The sequence below is a fragment of the Eptatretus burgeri genome, chromosome 11 (assembly GCF_056783735.1).
Source record: "Eptatretus burgeri isolate ZD-2024b chromosome 11, Ebu_testis_v1, whole genome shotgun sequence".
Lineage (NCBI taxonomy): Eukaryota > Metazoa > Chordata > Myxini > Myxiniformes > Myxinidae > Eptatretus > Eptatretus burgeri.
The window spans coordinates 32,216,875-32,231,244 of NC_140971.1; the positions used below are offsets into that span (position 1 = coordinate 32,216,875).

A 14,370-nucleotide genomic window follows, 5' to 3' on the forward strand; every position below is an offset into this window, starting at 1 on the left:
TCTTCCTCTCCCTTCCCTCCCTCTCTCAACCCCTCTCCTTAATACCCCCTCCCCCTGTGAGCGAAGCAATCCAATTTGATCTGTTTCCTCCCATATTCTCTTCCTCTTGTTGCGTCTCACGTCATGCCCATAAATCCTCCACCTCCGGGACGTGGCCTGCTCGCACGAAACCTGGGAAAGTGGGGGCTTTTGCCTGCTTGTCACGATTGGTTCGCTTGGAAATGCAAAAAACGTAGGAATAGGTTACAGGCGGGGGGGGGTCAATCACATACTGGGGAACTTATTCTTAATCTCTATCTAATTAACACCACACCACCCCCCCCCCGGTGTGGTGACACGTGACTCTTAAGCTCACTGTTTCCCGACTTAATTCCATTGAGATGTCTCCTACAAGTCCACAGACCAAACGATTCCGTTCACTCCTAACTTCCATATTAAATTCCTCCATCTTCCCCCACGACCGTAACATATATATATATATATATATATATATATGACCCACCCACATCTCTCACCTGTGAATGGAGGGAATAGCCAATTGGCTCTCACCTAATCAACTACGCCCAGGTGGCTGGGATTATATAAATGATTGACCCACCCTATGCTCTTGTGAATGTCGCTGCATAAAGCAACCCAAGAAGACTTACGCAAGGTAAGTGCTAAGCATCTTTACAGTTGTTGAGGAACTCTGTGAAGGATTCGAAACAGTACTTAGCACTTCCCTTGCGCAAGTCTTCTTGGGTTGCTTTATGCAGCTACTTTAGCTCGAGGAGCATGGGGTCAATCATACGTGTGTGTGTGTGTGTGTGTGTGTGTGTGTGTGTGTGTGTGTGTGTGTGTGTGTGTGTGTGTGTGTGTGTGTGTGTGTGTGTGTACACCGCTGCTTCCCAATTCCATATCCAGACAATGCATGTCGTCGCTGGGTGCCGAAGGGAGTACTCAGTTTTTACTCCGTTTTCTTTCATGTTTGTTTGTTTGTCCGGGCGATATCTCAGCCATCCTTTGAGCATGGAAGCTGAAACTTGGGGACAAAAGTGAAGATGTGCTTTGGCAAAAATGCTAACAAAAATTTGATTAATCAATTAATTACTTAATTTTTTATCAACATATTAATTACTTATTTATTTTCTTTAGCATTTGGGCATCTTTGAGCTTGGAAGTTGAATTTTGGACACGACAGTGAACAAGTGATTTGGCTTTATTGATTCATCAATCGATTCATTTTTCTATTAATTCGTTTTCAAAGACTTACAGATTCAGATGAAACGGTGGTGGTTTGGGTATGCTATGCGGCAATTGATTGAGAAATCAATTATTTTACGACTTTATTTTCGTTATGCAATTAATCACTGAATCAATCAATTATTGCACACCGCTCACTCCAAATCCGTCTCCATGTGCTGCATGGCGAGTCGGTATCATTTGTACACATTCACCTTAGAAGTACACCGCTCCCAATTCCGTCTCTACGTGCTGCCCGGTGGCAATGTTGCGTGCCAGCAGATTTATATATTTATTTATTTGGCATAAGGGCAGTGTACTTTGAACGTACCTCTACTTGTTTTAAGTTTAATCTATCGCACAGTTGATCACTTGAAGATCAGCACAGTACGATGCCTGCTGGAGCACTTCTAGAACTCCCAAGAGACCACTTCTGTTAATAAATACCTTAACTGACCTTACTTGCATTACAAAGACTGCAACATACCACCAAAAAAAGACAGCTGATTGGCAGAAACAAATCTGATGCAAACAGAATGGCAGTCTGCAAGTCATTTGAGACTCGAGAGCAGACACAGGCTCAGGTTGACTATCAACATGCAAGACGAGCAGCCTCCAGGGCAGCGTGGCAGACATCCTTAGAAGATGAAGCATTTCGATACAAATCCAAGTGCATTTTGCAACAACCAAGATTGATAATTCATACAAACACACAAAGCCAACATTCCTCAATTGTTATCCAGGAAATACTTCAATACATATTGCATTACCCCCGCCCCCTCCAAAAAAAAAAAACCTTTCCTTTGTCTATCTCAACTCCTCTCTTCTATGTTCCTTTTTTATTTATTTTTTCTTTCCATTTTTTCATTTCAGCACCCCCTCCTTCCTGTATTCAAATTGTAATTTCATGGGCCCAAAGACGATTGTTTCCAGAATTGAAGCTGAATAATTTGCATGTTCTGATACCAGCTGCACTGCACACGCGCGCACACACACGCACACGCGCACACACACGCACACACACACACACACACACACACACACACCTTGTGAAACCTTTATTCTAAATTTTGCTCCAGCTTAATTTTTGGCGACGTACCTCATCTTCATACCAAACGGTCTCGTTGCCCTCTGCATCAATGTCATCTGTGTCAACGATGAGAAAAACCAACTTCTGCTGCAAACCAGCCTTCTTTATCTCCGTCAGTGCCCTTTTCCCAATGAAGTCAGCATCCTGGAAACAAAAAAGCCCAATGAGTTGTTTTAAGATTTGATGTCATCTTTTCCGCTGCGAAGATATCTTCAAGGTATGGACAACTTGCCTTTGAGCTGTGGGTTGGAATCTTAACCCAGCTATAAACTGTCACCCTGATGTGTGTTGCAGGAATTAAGCATAAATAGTTGGAGCATTTGGTCTGAGTCTGGGAAGTCAGTGGTTGCATTCAGTGGTTGTACAAATGGTATGCACTGCTTCCTTGCAAAACACTCAGAATTTAAAAGATAGAGTGGACAAACTCAAGGGTTGACATCTACTGGAAGGAGAAAATTCCAACTCAATTGCCCAAATTGCCTTTCTCTTAATTGGAGAGAAACTATGGTGTTGCTGGTATGCAGAGTGCTCTGGGAAGTGATGTCACTCCCCCTCCAAAATTCTTAACATATCAGAAGAGTTATGTAATACAGTAGAAAGCCACAAACCACAGAGACTGATGCATACACTGGGATTGTGGTGCTTCTAAGTACCACCACAAATGACTTGAAGATCTGGATCTCATCGAATATATTTTCCTCCACCACCAAAAGTGGGTGGAGGTTGTGTTTTCACCACTGTCTGTGAGCAGGATATCTCAAAACTTTCTGGAATGATTCAGACTAAACTTGATGGACATGATGAGCGTGTCATGGACGAATTAATTCGATTTTGCTTCAGATCCTGTCTTTCAGTGGGATACAAAACGCAAACTATTCAGCCTGGAGGAGGTGTGTGCTCTACCGAGTGCCATTCTAGCTGTTATTGTAATATTTGAGAAGGAAAGAGCAAACATGTTTGCCTTATAAATATCTTCAGAGAACAATAGACTCATTATTTTTAGTCATGGTGAAGATTTTAGATATCAGTGATCAGATGGGGAACCATTTAAAACAAAACAAATATTTATTAAAAAAAAAAAAACCAGCTAATTACAGGTAGTTAGCATGGATGTACTTCTTGTTCTTACATATGGCAGCTTGGCTGCTGGGTAGCAATCATTTGGTTGGGGCGCGACAATGCCGCTGATGCTGTGTCCCTATACCGGTACACTGGTACTCATTTTGCCGACCTCAGAAGGATGACAGGCTGAGTCAACCCCACCTGGTGTTATTTCAGTGGCCAACGGGGCTCAAACTCAGGACCCTAAGATCCCAAGCCAGCTACCCTAACTGCTAAGCCAACACCAGGACTATGGAGGTATCAGAGAGGTAATGTTTCACAAAACAAATTCATTGGAGTTTTATGAAACAGTTTCTGAATGGATGGATGAGGGAAGTGCAGTGGATGTCGTGTATGTAGACTTGCAGAAGGCATTTGATAAGATATCACAAAGAAGGCTGTTGGGTAAGGTGAGGGCCTGTAGAGTCTTTGTTGAAGTCGCTCATTGGATTGGAAACTGGCTTGATGACAGGAAGCAAAGAGTAGCTGTGAGTGGGAGAATGTAAGTAGTGGGCGACCTCAGGGACCAGTATTAGGACCGTTGTTATTCATAATTTACATCAATGATGTTGGATTTTGATAATGTGGTGAAGAATCTACTTTCTGAATTTGCAGATGACACGTAGCCTCGACACAAGGTACACGTAAAAGGGAGGTGATCAGATTCAACATACTTTCATAATTTGTGCCTACGATTGTCAGATGGAGTTGAACACAGACAAATGTAAGGTGCTGGGGATGGGTAAGAATAATAAAAATAGAGATTACATCACGCAAGGGGCAATTTTGGAGTGTGTCACACAGGAAAAGGAAGATACGAGGCAGCGGTGGAGGGGGTGGTGGTGGTAAGCAGACAGCACAGTGCCAGACTAAACAGAGAATAGATGAACCCAAGGGTTGGCATCTATTGGAAGGAGAAAACGTGTTTGAAAGTGCAAGCATGTTTGGCTTGTAAATTGTGAGTTGAACCTCGATTGTGAAATCTGTGATGACATGATCGGGGGGCAGAAAGCACAGTGCCAGGCAGCTTTCGGGAAAGCTAACAGGGTTTTAGATTGTATTCGTAGGAAGGTTTACTAATCAAAAAAGTCGTGTTATTACTGTGCAGGAATTTAGTCAGGCCTAATCGAGAATATTTGTGAACAATTTTAGTCACCACATGTGAGGAAGGACATACAGTAACTACCATAGAGTGGGTTCAGCGTGGAGCTACTCGATCGATTCCAGGGTGAGCTCGACCAAGCCATGAGCAATGGCTCAAGTAGACAGGACTAGACGATGCTATAAGAGGGTCCGTCCGTGCGTGCGAGTTCCACCCATTCGTTGGACGGTTCGCAAGACTCCACTCACACTTTAGATACCACGGCCAGCAATTTAGGAACTTTTTATAAGTTAATAATTTAATCTTTAGAACCCTTTATCATTTACCTTTTGGAAACCTTTCCCTCAAGCAGTGCTCTTACTGCAGAGGTTACGCAGTTCCTTGCTATTATTTCTGACTATTTTCTCTTAAAATTGTGAGCTGAACCATGACTGTGATGGGTTTTTTGAAGTCGGTGATAGCATGACAGGAGAGCATAAAGCGTTAAATATTCTGCTGTTTTGACGCAAGAATGCACTTTTGCTTTTATGAGTGAGATGGTGAGAATAAAGATGGGACAGCTTTGGAAAAGAGAGGTTGAGGCTTGGGGGGGGGGGGCATGGTGAGGACTTTTGGTTGGGGAGGAGGGGGATGGTGAGGACTTTCGGTTGGGGAGGAGGGGGATGGTGAGGACTTTCGGTTGGGGAGGAGGGGGGTTTTGAAGACTTGTGTGGGGAGGAGATTGATGCCTAAGGGTTGTGAGGGGAAAGGTGAGAGGTTGGGGTTGAGGGGTGGGGGGGGAGAGCAAAGATGGGATAAAGTTGGGAGGGGAGGCTGAGGCTTTTTTGTTCAGGTATGTGTGTGTGTGTGTGTGTGTGTGTGTGTGTGTGTGTGTGTGTGTGTGTGTGTGTGTGTGTGTGTGTGTGTGTGTGTGTGTGTGTGTGTGTGTACCATTTGGTTCATCAAAAAAAAATAAAATCACAAGCTCGTCAAACACTTGGAGTATAATTTTCAATCCTGACAAATCTCTCACACTCATCTCTCTTCGAAAGGACCATTTGGCAATCCCTTCCTCCCCCACCCCCCCCTTCCCGTCATCCATTGAGTGAACATTAATCTGGTTGTCCCTTCGAACAGCACTGTTCAGGTCAGGTCAGGTATAGGAGCATGTGCCAGAGCAGCGCGTCATTGCGTCCACTTTCCACCGGTACACTCCAGGGGCACTCTGTCTGGCCATCCCCCAGGCAGATGCCGAGCCCATCCTCATCTCCTTGAGATGCCGATCAACCTGCTACAACCACGAGGCACATAATCGGCCCATTGGCCTCCTCCACTCACGAGGCTCCCTTGCTGAGAGAATCTGGAGAGCAGGATCAGCGTCAGAAAAACGAGCCACATGTCCATACAGTCACAGCTGATGCTCACGAACTATGCAGGTAACAAATCTCATTTGAGTCTCTCTCAGCAACCGCTCGTTGGACACAAAGTCCAACCAGCGATTGCCAAGGATTCTCCAAAGAGACTTGGTTGTTGCAGTCTTGGCGATCACCCTTCCCTTTCGAGAGAGGGAAAACAAGGCCCCTCTTCCAGTCAGTTGGGATGATGCCCGTGTTCCAGGCAGAGCACAGAACTGCATGCAATGACGTGAGTACAGCATATCCACCAACCTTGTGAAGTTCAGCATGGATGCCACAGATCCCAGGAGCTTTACCCCATTTCAATTGGTTCACTGCAGCCCGTGTTTCCACAAACGATTGTGGACCAGAGTTGATAGGAGGGTCAGCAACAGGGATTGCAACACCCCTGACATCGAACTCGACAGCTGGTGGATCAGCCTGGTACAGCTGCTCAAAGTAACCGGCCCAGCGTCCTTCACTTCAGACTCCTCTGTTAAGAGCCTACCACTCTCTGCACTAACTGCAGTACACCGAGGGATGGGCTTGGATGAACGCAATGCGCGAATTCCCCTGTAAGCGGGACGAGAATCACTTGACCACAGGTGATGCTCTACCCCCTCACAGATTCCTCGCACATAGGCCTCCTTGTCCACCCTCAGTGCACGGACAGTTTTACACCTCAGCTCCCTGAACAGCTCAGCTCTGCCCTTCAGCCTGGCCCTGCAACTCTGGTCAATGGTGTCCAGTGTCCCTTGAGACAAAATTCTTCTTCGCCCTACGGTGAGTTCCAAGACATCGACTGCCAACATCAAGGATGGTGGTCTTGAAGGCACTCCACAACTCTTCAGGATACCCCAATGCACCCAGACCCCCCCCAAATCTCCACTCGGCTTGTTTGCAAACTCCTTACCTACCCTCTCATCCTTGAGCTTACTAACATCCAGCCTCAGCTGGGATGGTACCATTCTTCTGGATTTAAGCTGCAATTTCAGAGTTGCTACAACAAGCCTGTGGTCAGTATTGAGGAACTGAGCACTCCGGCAGACCCTGCAGTTGTGGATCATCCTCCAGCGACCGTCAATGAGCACATGGTCAATCTCCTTTACCACACCGCCAGCGTTGGAATACCAAGTCCAGTGATGAGCTTGTGGGCGCTGAAACCATGAATCGGCCACCCTAAGTCCATGACTTCTTGCAAAGTCAAGGAACTTGGTACTATTCTGGTTTGCAGTTGCAGACCCATGGGAACCAACACATATCTCATAGCCATCCCTATCAGTTCCAGTCAATGCATTGAAATCCCCAAGACTAATTCCTCAAACAATCGGACTCCCCTATCAAGAGCCCACCACCCTCTGCTCCAACTGCAGTACACCAAGGGATGGGCATATATCTTTCAATCCTGACAAATTTGAAAGGACCATTTGGCAATCCCTCCCTCCCCCCCCCCTCCGGTCATTCATCGGGTGAACATTAATCTGGTGACCCATCTATCAGCATTGTTGTTGGTGGACGCCAAAGATCCCACAGTGTCCTTTGTGGAGAGTCGGTGAGTTGATGCCAGAAGCATGAACAAGTTACAAATTTCTACTTTTGTCCTCTTGGAGAGCTCTCTACACCAGATTACATCGCTTGCTATCTTGGTGTGGTTTCTGTCTGAGCAGCAGCTCCTACACTATAAATAAATTCATGTTCCTCTGTTGTTCACATGGGAACTGCCATCTTAAGCTTTGAAGGCTAACCATGAAATTGATCTTGTCACATTCTTTCATGCTCCCCTTCACTTTCAAACTCATTTTCCATTTTCACTATGAAAGTTAAAAACAAAACGGTTACCTTCTTCATCTTGATAAAGGGCTTCAGGCCAGCTTCCAGGGGGTTTCTGTCACAATTCATCTGTAAGAGCAGGAACAGGAAGGGTTATGCTGTTGATATCGTTTTGATACATATGTTGTTTTGATTAACCAAAAATGTTTACCTCCCTCATGATAAATTATACTTGGACTTGGGTGAGATGCGAGTTCATAAGGAAACTGGCAAGACAGTCTGCCACAAAACCCCGTCGACTTCCCATAAGCTTGCAATTGCAAGATCTCACCTCAGCCCCCCAGGCACGGAAGCCCTTTTCGAGGCGCAGCGTGTTGAGAGCATATGTGCCGAAGTCCCCAATTCCATACTCTTTCCCAGCTTCCATTAAGGCCATGTACAAAGGGAGTGTGTCGACATTGGAATGGTACAGTTCCCAGCCGAGCTCGCCTGAATTTCAGGTAAAGACAAAGAGAGGCATGTTTAATGGGAATCAACAAGAAGATTCCATCCATCCACTGGGACCATACTCTGTGCAGAGCGTTGGTGCTGCTTAAAATCAGTCTCCTGGGCTATTGGACACAATCCTGGACGGGTCACCACACCGACACAGTATAGCAGCAAGCTGGCACTCATTTTGCCGACCTCGGAAGGACGACAGAGTCAACCCCACCTGGTATTAATTCAACAGCCAAATGGGATTTGAACTCAGGATCCTAAGATCCCACGCCCACCACCCTAACCATTAAGCCAACACCAGGCATAACAAGAAGATTGCACATGGGGAAAGAAGTATAAATTGTGAGATGATTGGAGGCAAGAGCTGGAAAATTATTATGGAACAATACATGCCTGTGTAGGAAATTCGAACGGCAGTGACTGGCCGGCCAGATATCATGATATTGCGGCATGACATAAAGGGGAAGGCAGAGTCGGAGAGGTCTTCCACCGTGAGGCGGCGCAGGACATGGCGTGCATACGGCCCAGCGAGTCCCAGCACCCCTTGCTCTTCCGTCACATTTTTCACATGAACTGTGAAGCCGCCTGCTACCACGTGCTTTATCCACCTACCACCGGAAGTACGGTCCACATGTTGTAAAACTAAACAGCTATTCATCAAATTCCAATAAAAAAGGCGAAAATCCATACCAAGTTTGGCTTGTTCCACCTGAGGTCATGAAACTCAGAGCCAGAGCCAGTGATGAGGAAGAAAGAATCATCGAGATGGCTGATCGTGAGCTCAGCATACACTCGGCCTCGTGGAGTCAGCATGTGGCTTACGACTGTCCGCCCTTCCTGCGGAATCGGATGCACACACATCCAGACGCGGGCACGAGGCCAGTTGCATAGCATGGCTCGAGTACTGCCACAGCAAAGCACCAAGATAGCCTACCGCTGGCACGACGTTTGCACACAAAGAGTCAAGCAGTCGAGCAGAATCTGGGCCGGAGATGACGAACTTTCCAAAAGGTGTGAGATCTATCACTCCAACCTTCTCCATCACCAACTTGCACTCCCGTCCCACTGCTTCGAACCAATTAGTGCGCCGAAAACTTGGTCTGTAACCCGAAGCATCCACTCTTATCGGCTTGACTACTTTTACCTTCCTGGAATCTACAACACAGTTCCCTGTCATTTTCTGCAAAGGCCGTAACTGCAAGTGCATTTTCGGAATGTTTTGTGCTTTGACACGATTCAACAATCATAATGTTGGAAGCAGTAATACATTCAACAAGATATCGTGTTCGCAAAACTGTAAACCGAAGCAGGCATTGTAAAAAATAAAGTGTGGGATTAAGATTTTTAAAAGCAGATAGATGAGACGGGTACAGAGACAGAAGCTTGGAGAAAGAGATGAACCTGTAACTGGGTTCCTGTCCGGGACGACTGAACCAGTGTGGTTGTTCCCATCCACTGTGGAAACCCATGGAACCACCCTTGTCCAGCAATATGTTGTACACACCACTCATGCGGTAAGTTGGACGTCCAGAAAAACGTTCCTCCTTTGGGTACATCACTGCAAGCCATGGGGGACGGAAGAGCAACACACCCATGGTTCAGTGAAAACATATAAACAGTACACGTAAACAAGGTGTCATGCCAGCCATGATTTTGGCCATTGGCGTGGCATTTTGGAAATGGATTTCGCTGAAAAAAAATAAAAATTTATATATATATATAAATAAAAACACAGGTAACCGTCATTTTGGGCAGGATATCAGGACTTTAAGGAATCTCAGTTGCTTGAAATCGGCCTGGTTATTGGCAAAGAATGCATTCATAACTGCCAGAAGCAAAGCTGCAGCACACAGAGAGTACTTTCATTTTACTTGCAAAAAAACAAAAAAACAATTGCTTGTAGAAGAACATTGATGTAAAAGGATAAAAAAAAACAAAAATGATTGAACAAATTTAATTTTTAAAAAGCAGTCAAATGGCTTCTGGAAACGAGTACGCAATTAAGGTCGTGGCGGATGGGATGGTCGTCTGGAGCCCAAGATTCGAGGGGGTCCGTGCAGGGACCAATTTACTCCTTGGCAGGTGGGTGTCTGTGCTCAGGATCCTGACATGGCCAGAAACTGAGGACACATTTTCGATGTCTGTCATGCATTCTAATATCTTAAGGGGTGGATGACCCACTTGTTTTACATCTTAAACATGTTTTCGACTCTCCCCTGTAAACATGCATGCATCGTTGTTATTGTTAATAGTCTTATTTGATTTTTAGCCTCATCAAACCTTCATCATTGCACCTTCATCCTAGGGGATTGCAAAGCTGGTTCCAGTCACGTGACTTTAAGGAGGTCAAAATGGCAGACATCGTAACTTCTTTCAAAAATCTTCTTCTCCACACCTACCGGTCAAAGTGCTACCAAATTTGGGTAACAACATTAGGACGGCGTCCTGATGTTAAATTGCGGAGGTGATGCCGATCACATGACCAGAAGTGTCAAAATAACGGTTAAGGTAAATTCCTTAAAAATCTTTTTCTCCAGACACCAGTCAGAATGTTACCGAATTTGGTAACAACATTAGGCCAGCGTAGGGATGTGAAATTGCACAGGTCATGCTGATCACATCAGATCAGGTATCGGAGCATGTATGTGCTGGAGCAGCACGTCACTGCATCCACTTTCCACCAGTACTCCAGGGGTCTCCATCTGGCCATCCCCCAGGTAGATGCCTGACCCATCCCCATCTCCTTGAGATAATACCGATCAACATGCTGTAACCACAAGGCACATGGTCGGCCCATTGGCCTCCTCCACTAATGAGGATCCCTCGCTGAGAGAATCTTGTGAGCAGGATCAGCGTCAGGAAAACGAGCCACATGTCCATACAGCCGCAGCTGACGTTCATGGACAATGCAGGTAACAAATCTCATTTGAGTCTCTCAACCGCTCGTTGGACACAAAGTCCGAGCAGCAAGAGCCAAGGATTCTCCGAAGAGACCTGGTACCAAAGAAAGAAAGTGTCCGTCTCAGATCCCTGGTGAGAGTCCAAGTCTCACATCTGCAGAGTAAGACTGGAAGCACCAAGGACCCAAAGACTCGGACTTTCATCGTCCTGCACAGGTACCGGCGACGCCACACCCCATGATCCAGTGAATCCATGACTCCCCAGGCCTGACCCAGACATCCATTGACCTCTGACTCACAGCCAGCAGAGACATGAATATCACTGCCAAGGTAAGTGAATCTCTCCACGACTTCAACATCCTCACCACAAACAGGCACAGACAGGACAGCAGCATCCAATATGTCAATGAAAGCCTGGATCTCAGTTTTGACCCAGGAAACCCGTAATCCCAGTGGCTCCGACTCCTCATTCAGCACCTCGAGGGCCCCCAAAAGGATATCTAAAGTCTCTGCAAAGATGACTGCATCATCTGCGAAATCAAGGTCCGAGATCTTGACATTCCCAAACGATGCACCGCAGCTTGATCTCTCCGACATCCTCCCTAGAATCCAGTCAATACAAGCACTGAAAAGTGTGGGGGCCAGTACACACCCCTGACGAACTCCAGCAACAACTGGAAATAAGTCAGAGATGGTACCACCACATCTCACAGCACTCTCAGTACCAGAGTAGAGTTCAGACATCAGATCGATCAGTTTTGGTGGCACCCCACGAAGACCAAGAATCCTCCAGAGGACATCCCGATTCACTGAATCGAACGCTTTACAGAGATCAACATAGGCTGCAAGCAGCCCCTGCCGAAACTCTCGTCTGCGTTCGGTGAGGACACGAAGAGCAAGGATACGGTCAATCGTTGACCTCTTTGGTGTAAAGCCTGACTGCTCTGGACGCTGGTGCTCAAGCAGATGGTGGCGAACCCTATCAAGAATTATCTGAGGAAAGACCTTGCCCGGCACTGAGAGCAGCGTCACCCCTTGGTAATTGTTGCAGTCTTGGCGATCACCCTTCCCTTTCCAGAGAGGGACAACAAGGCCCCTCTTCCAGTCAGTTGGGATGATGCCTGTGTTCCAGGCAGAGCACAAAACTGCATGCAACGACACGAGTGCAGCATTTCCACCAGCCTTGAGAAGTTCGGCATGGATGCCACAGATCCCTGGAGCTTTACCCCATTTCAACCGGTTCAACACAGCCTGTGTTTCCACAAATGAAGGTGGACCACAGTTGATTGGAGGGTCAGCAACAGGGATTGTAACACCCTTGATGTCCAACTCGACAGCTGGGGGATCAGCCTGGTACAGCCATTCAAAGTAACCAACCCAGCGGGCTTTCGGACTCCTCTGTCAGGAGCCCACCACCCTCCACTCTCAATGCAGTACACCGAGGGATGGGCTTGGAGGATTGCAATGCGCAAATTCACCTGTAAGCAGGATGAGAATCAGATGGCCACAGGTGATGCTCTACCCCATCACCGATTCCTCGCACATAGGCCTCCTTGTCCATCCTCAACGCACGTACAGTTTTATGCCTCAGCTCCCTGAACAGCTCAGCTCTGCCATTCAGCCTGGCCCTGCGACTCTGGTCAATGGTATCCAGTGTCCCTTGAGAGAGATAATTATTCTTTGCCCTTCGGTGAGTTCCAAGACGTCCACCGGCAACATCAAGGATGGTGGGCTTGAAGGCGCTCCACAACTCTTCAGGATTCCCCAAAGCACCCCAAACCCCACTCAGCCTGTTTGCAAACTCCTCAGCGACCCTCTCATCATTGAGCTTGCCAATATCCCACTTAGGCTGGGATGGTACAATTCTCTTGGATTTAAGGTGCAACTTAAAAGTTGCTACAACAAGCCTGTGGTCAGTATTGAGGAATTGAGCACTCCGGTAGACCCTGCAGTTCTGGATCATCCTCCAGCGACCATCAATGAGCACATGGTCAATCTCCTTTGCCACACCGCCAGCGTTGGAATACCAAGTCCAGCGATGAACCTGTGGGCGTTGAAACCATGAACCGGCCACCCTAAGTCCATGACTCCTTGCAAAGTCAAGGAACTTATTGCTATTCTGGTTCTGTTCCAGACCGATCATGTAACCGGAAGCGTGTCAAAAGGATGGTCGCATAAATCCCTTCAAACATCTTCTTCTCCAGACCCACCAGTCAGAATGCTATCAAATTTGGGTTACAACATTTGGCCAGGGTCCAGATATGCTGCAGGTCCAGTGGTCCTCTTTTTTCTAATCTCCCTATTGTTTCAGCCAAAGCCACCAACTGCTGACACATCGATAAGTAATGCTATCCTTTCCTTCTTTTTAAAATTAATTGAGCATGACGTCCCATCACAATGCTTTGTTTTCTATGTTCAAGCCTTATGGGATGGCCGGGTCGTACTCGAGCTCATAGCGCGTCTCCTTGTACTTTCAGAATCTGTAATCATTCGGTCTTCTAATCTGAATTATTGTCAGTGGCCATTTATGTGAAGAAATAAAAATAAAACGTTCCTCTGCAACCCACCATTCAAGTTCTAACATCCCCTGTTCTAACACTATGCTATGGTTGTATGCTTCTGTAACCCTGTTGTGTTTCTGTAGTGATCTTCAAGAGTTTAAAATTTTACATCTGTTTGTGTACAACTGTGTGGATTAGGTTTGTGAATCAACAACCATACAACTTGTGTCTCTCTTGAATATATTAAATACCAAGGTTAGAAGGGGTTCGGGTGAGAAAATGTCAAGTCGACAGAAAAATAACTCTTGATAGTCATGAGTCACACAATGTTTCATATCATTCGGTTGTTTCGAAACAAATTACAAATGTCAACTATTATACTATTTTGGTTACCAGTTACATCAGCATTACGTTAATAATTTAAAGGAAGGTAAATAAATCAAAGGTTACATTGCATGTCGTATAGTTTACAATCACGGTGAGACCGATAGTGAAATCTCGTAAGTCAAGTGTTCAGCCAAGTATTGTTCCCCGTACTGTAAATCTTGCTCGCGTTGATTAAAAAAAAAAAATCTTCCAATTGCTTTAGGTTAAAGTTTAAACTTTTTTTTTCCACGAAGATAATTAATATTTCACTTGACAAAGCAAAGTTCACGATGAACGAGCAATCTGACTCTTGTGGTTACCCCAATAAGCAGTAAACCTCTATTGTCCAACCATTCCTTTCCAGCTGGCTCCCTGAAGGACAAAACGATGTTGTAAATTTCCATAAAAATAAATTGATCTCCAAAAACAATGATGATTGATCGAGAAA

The 14,370-nt window shown here is 46.0% G+C and overlaps 1 protein-coding gene across 2 annotated transcripts in view; it reads right to left on the minus strand.

Annotated features, from left to right (window-relative positions):
• Positions 1 to 14,370, minus strand: part of DMGDH (dimethylglycine dehydrogenase) — a 32,349-nt gene that overhangs the window by 5,950 nt on the left and 12,029 nt on the right. Inside the window, exons 9-15 of one of the 2 annotated variants that reach the window (XM_085845787.1) lie at positions 9,557 to 9,713; positions 9,090 to 9,255; positions 8,865 to 8,992; positions 8,549 to 8,763; positions 7,989 to 8,146; positions 7,727 to 7,786; positions 2,321 to 2,455 (exon numbers count right to left, since the gene is read on the minus strand). In XM_085845787.1, coding sequence (XP_085701913.1) covers positions 2,321 to 2,455; positions 7,727 to 7,786; positions 7,989 to 8,146; positions 8,549 to 8,763; positions 8,865 to 8,992; positions 9,090 to 9,255; positions 9,557 to 9,713 — 1,019 coding nt within the window. Of the gene's footprint in view, positions 1 to 2,320; positions 2,456 to 7,726; positions 7,787 to 7,988; positions 8,147 to 8,548; positions 8,764 to 8,845; positions 8,993 to 9,089; positions 9,256 to 9,556; positions 9,714 to 14,370 lie in introns of those variants that run through there. The other variant, XR_015049185.1, reaches the window with a different exon arrangement.